This window comes from Poecilia reticulata, linkage group LG13 (assembly GCF_000633615.1).
Source record: "Poecilia reticulata strain Guanapo linkage group LG13, Guppy_female_1.0+MT, whole genome shotgun sequence".
Taxonomy (NCBI): domain Eukaryota; kingdom Metazoa; phylum Chordata; class Actinopteri; order Cyprinodontiformes; family Poeciliidae; genus Poecilia; species Poecilia reticulata.
The window spans coordinates 32,454,054-32,459,015 of record NC_024343.1 but is presented as its reverse complement, the minus strand read 5'-3'; the positions used below and the strand labels follow the sequence as shown (position 1 = coordinate 32,459,015).

The 4,962-nt window shown below is 39.7% G+C and overlaps 1 protein-coding gene across 5 annotated transcripts in view; it reads right to left on the bottom strand.

Moving 5' to 3' along the window:
* Window positions 1-220: 220 nt before the first annotated feature.
* Window positions 221-4,962, bottom strand: part of slc8a2b (solute carrier family 8 member 2b) — a 102,312-nt gene continuing 97,570 nt past the window's right edge. For all 5 annotated transcript variants that reach the window (XM_008426674.2, XM_008426673.2, XM_008426675.2 and 2 more), the window contains 2 exons: window positions 3,746-4,021; window positions 221-2,927 (listed from right to left, as the gene is read on the bottom strand). In XM_008426674.2, coding sequence (XP_008424896.1) covers window positions 2,551-2,927; window positions 3,746-4,021 — 653 coding nt within the window. In that variant the 3' untranslated portion in view covers window positions 221-2,550. The remainder of the gene's footprint in view (window positions 2,928-3,745; window positions 4,022-4,962) is intronic.

Here is a 4,962-nt window from a genome sequence, read left to right as displayed (position 1 = left end):
ACCGGTGCTGCTCAGTTCTCCTGCAGCCAGACTGTCGGTTCCGTCATGTAAACATGCTACTTACACGTACAGAGCCTCCTTCACAGGGACTGGGTGTAGAAATGTACAGAGAGACGGTAAACACTGCGGCAGGAGGCGTGAACGGACAACATAACGCACAAAATGGCCGCACTCTGTTCACTCTGCGGCGCAGATAATCTTTAAGAAAATAAATAAATCATCTCATCAGAATAGTTCTACATCAACAGAAAGACAGAGATGGAAGACCAAACCGACCAAAATCAAGAAAAAATATGCAAAAATTTGTAACCAGATCGGCAAATATATCAATATTCTATGGAAGGCAAATTAAATCCTGTTTGTTTACATTTCTCCTGTTTTTTCTTCTTTTAGACAAAAAAACCACTGGATTTCCAATCCTGATATTAAAGTATTAAATATACATATGTATATGTTTTGTCAGATTAAAACAACCTTTTGAAAATAACATTTAGGCAGGTATTAAACATACTTTTCATTAAGCCCACAGTTCTGTATTAAGAATGATTTCTTTTATTGATCTGATGTAATATTCTAATTTTAAATGTCATGTTTTTATTAGCTGCAAGTGGAAAATCGTCACAACAGAAATAAATACTTTCAAACATCCATCTATGTTTAATTAACCCACATAATGTGTTTCATAATCAGTCAACTTTATTTCTATAGCAAATTTTGAAAACACAGTGGGAGCCAAAGAGCTTTACGTTAAAACAGAAACAAGTAAAATAATGTGATAAATATAAAATAAATATATAAATATAAAAATAGAGAAATATAAAATAGTGCTGAATAAAAAATAAATAATATTCTAATTTATAGAATGAGTCCATTTATATTAGAGCCGTGAGTTTAAAGTGTTATTTTGATTAATTAATAAATTGGGTTTAATGCTTTAATGATTTTAACTCAGTTAATCAAATTTTTCTTTTAAACACAAAAAGTCTTGAAATCATAACTTTTATTTTGGTCATATATGTCATTTTATTCAATAATTTAGCAAAATATAGTTTTAGATTAAAACATGATTAATTAGTTATAGATACTGTAATTAACTCAATAAAAAATTTTAATCCAATCCCGTTACTACTTTAACATTTTGACATATTTTCCATTTATGAATTATTTGCATTTATCAAATAAATTTTTTCCTGATTTTGGCAGTTACAGCCTTCCATATCGGGCAGCAGACTGCTGAAACGTTTCGATGTTTGGATCGGCCCAGGAGCGTGAAAAACAAATTAAATCCTAATCCTAACATGTCGAATGACGTCATCTGCTCTTCATGCTAATCTGAACGTCGCCTGGAAATATAAAAAAAGTTAACCTTGGCTTCACCTGCAAGGAAAAGATACAAAATCACTTTTAGAAAGTTTACAAAGTGTTATTTTGGGTAAACGATTCAAATCTGTTATGATATCATAACAGTGTTGACATGTTGAGCAATTTTAGGGTTTATGTAAGAGCTACAAAATAAAAAAGGATTTTTACTGATTTCTCATTGATTCAAGCTGCTAGTGAAACAATCCTGACCTCATTCCGACTCCCGTTGTTCCTCAGCATCTTCCTCCACCTGGAAGATAAAAGCCCTGAAATGTCAGAGTTTTATTTTAATCTGAGGAGGTTTTTTTTTCAGGGTTTTGTTCCTCGCAGTCTGTTTAGCAGCCGGTAGTTTCAGTAGCTTCAGAGTTAAAATACTGAACAACAACAACAACATTTCATCTGGAACTTCCTGCTTCTTGTTCTCCAAACGTCTATTTCTACTGGATCCAGTGTTACGTTATAGCAGAACCAGCTTTAACTATTGCACAGAACTAAAGTTTAACACTATGTTAGAGACGGTTGGCGCGGTTTGTACAGCTAGAAGCCTGAACACCACATTCACGTGAGTTTTTTTTCCCTTAAGGCATCTTTGCTATGCGAGCATCAACGTGAACATGTTGACGGCTGGAATGAGTTTCTAAACGACAGATTTTCTGTAAACTAATACTGTTGTGTCGTTCTACTGCTGCAGCAGTGGGCGAGTCCGTTAGCATGCATGCTAACTGAGCAAACGGCTCAGAATCACAGGTGGATTCTGGGTATTTCCCTTTTAACAGGTTGGTTGTGTTTTGTGCATGCAAACCGACAGAGACTAGGCGCTAAAGAGACACGTCTGAACTCATGTTGCAGCTAATTAATCACATTTTGGGACTATTTTCCCTCCTCTGAAACGTTTTCAGCGTCCGGTCTATTTACAGAGCACGTGGAGGACCTGCTGTAGTAAACACATGTGATTTTAGCATTTTGTAAACATTTGACTCTTTTCCTCCACCTCCTCGGCGTAAAAACCGTCGCTGCAGACGGGAGGGAATATGTTTCATCTTTTAGACCAGCAGTGAACCCGCCGGGGCGTGACGTCACCGCCCAGCTCACTTTAAAACCTGCTCAGTTTCTCCTCCAATGATCTGTTTACAAATGAACACGTGTCTGTCGTCGAGTCGCGTCAGGCCGGCCTCCTCTCTCCTGAAACTAGAAGCCCTTGATGTGGCAGTAGGCCTCCAGGCTGGAGAAGAAGATGTAGAGCAGCCAGAGGCCGAGGAAGAGCATGGTGGTGAGCAGGCGCGACGCCCTGGGGCCGCCCAGCTCGCCGCCGATGGAGGGCCGGCGCCGGAACAGCAGCACCGCCATGCAGATGAACGCGAAGATGGTGAAGAGAGTGACGGAGAAGGCCAGCGAACCCGGGTCCACCTTGAACTGCTTCCCCTTGACGGCCCAGTAGATGGCGGCCACCGACCACGCCACGCCGATCCCCAGGAAGACGTTGACGGCGTTGCTGCCGGTGACGTTGCCCACAGACGCGTCGGCGTGCTGGTCCTGGATGGCGGCCACTTTGCTGGCGAAGGTGTCTGTGGACAGCAGAACCGAACAGGCACTGAGGATCGCAGGCGTTCGCTTTGCTGAAAAGCCATTTCTCAAGATGGTCGTCAAGAAAAATGTATTTTTGCTCTAAACTTTCCAATATTTCTAACAAATTAATAATTTAGGTGTCAAGTCAAACATACTTAGACCCATGAAATCACAGATATTTTCTTGATCTTGTGTTTCCTTTTTCGGGAAGAAATATTTTCAAAATGGCTGCCATTGTTGTAATGGAAAATGCATGTTTGCTCTAAAGTCAGCAGCAGTGATGTCCAGTTGAGGCCCCAGCTAACCAAACAGTTATCTTCACTACAACTAACTGGCTAAGCAACAATCTTAGCTATGCTAACGGTAAACTGCTAAACACAAGACGAGGATAAAAAGCAGAAAATAAATGCTAATAAATGTTAAATGCACAAAAAATGGGCAGAAGCTAAACACAAAAATATTGTACAGAAGCTAACAGTAACTCACTAAACAAATTAAAAAATTAGCAGAAGAAGCACTAAACTCCAAAATCAACTGAACAGACGAGATGAAAAACAGCCACAAAAAGACACAAACCACACATTGATACTAAAATAAAAATAAAACCATTAAAATAAAAACACAAAGCAACTGAAAATAGTTTAATAATATGAAAAAATGACATATTTCAACCACAGAGTCATTTTCAAGCAAAGATATTCCAAACAAGAAGCAAAGACAGAAAGCTCCAGCTGGTCCAAAATGAAGATATACATAGATATATATAGATTATATAGATATAATGAACATAGAGGAAGCAGAGAAACTTGAGACCCACCTGGGATGGAGGTTCCCAGAGCCACGAACACCACGGCGGTCACGGTGTCCTGCAGCCCCACGGTGCAGCCGAAGTGCGACGCCAGGTCGCCGATGATGGCGGTGAGGAAGCCGATGGCGCTGATGGACACGATGAAGCAGGCCCAGCCGTTCCAGTACTCTGTGGGCGGGACGCAGGCGAACAGAACCTTCCAGAAGACGGTGAGGAAGTGCATGACGTAGTCGTAGCAGGACGGGGGCCGCTCCTCTCGCCCTTCCTCCTCATCGTCTCCATCACCTGCACCAGAGGTCAAAAGGTCAAGACCTCCAACCAGACTGGATCAAATACCGCCTGCAGTGGCTGGTACTGCCACTAGAGGGCGGACTTTATTGAAACCTGAGCCATCAGTAAAAGACGCCCAATGAAGAAAACAAGAAGATCCTCCTGTGTTATAAGTGAAAAGAATTGGAGCTTTTTATCAAAATTCAAGAATTATTGACTTAAAACAAGTTTGTAAATGTTGCTTGTAAGTTCGTTTTGTCTTATTTTAAGTGGACTCAGATATTTGCACTAACAGACATAAATGCTTGGTAAGATTTTGTATTTTTTGCAGTGTTTTTGACTTAAATAAAACAAAGTTCATGCCCTGAATCAGAAGCTGCTTAACCTGCTTTTAACCACCAAACAAATCTCCATATCTGTGCTTCTTTACTTCATCTGCAACACGTGAGCTCAGTGATGATAAACCAACATATTACCAAGTATTTTTAGTGCAGTTTTTACAGCTAATTTCTTAGTTATTATGAAATAAAACAAACTTACAAGCCACTTTTCAGCGAGAGATGGGAGCTTTTTTAGAATAAATAATTCCTTAATGTTGATGAAAAGTACTGGTTCCACTGGGAGATTATTTCACATATAAAATGATAAAAGAGTCTTGCTATAAATGAAATAATCTGCCAGTTTCAGCAGAATCTTTTCACTGTTTTTAAGGAATTATTTACTCTAATCAAGCTCATATATTTTGATAAAACGTTACTTGTAATCTAGTTTTGTCTTGCATCAAATGAACTAAGATATTTGACATTCTGTGTAAAAATCACAATTTTTCCAAACCGTGGCGTCAAATAGTGACCATAAAGCAGTGGTTCCCAAACTATTTCTCCTGGGCCCCCCCCAGTGGTTCCCAAACTATTTCTCCTGGCCCCCCCCAGTGGTTCCCAAACTATTTCTCCTGG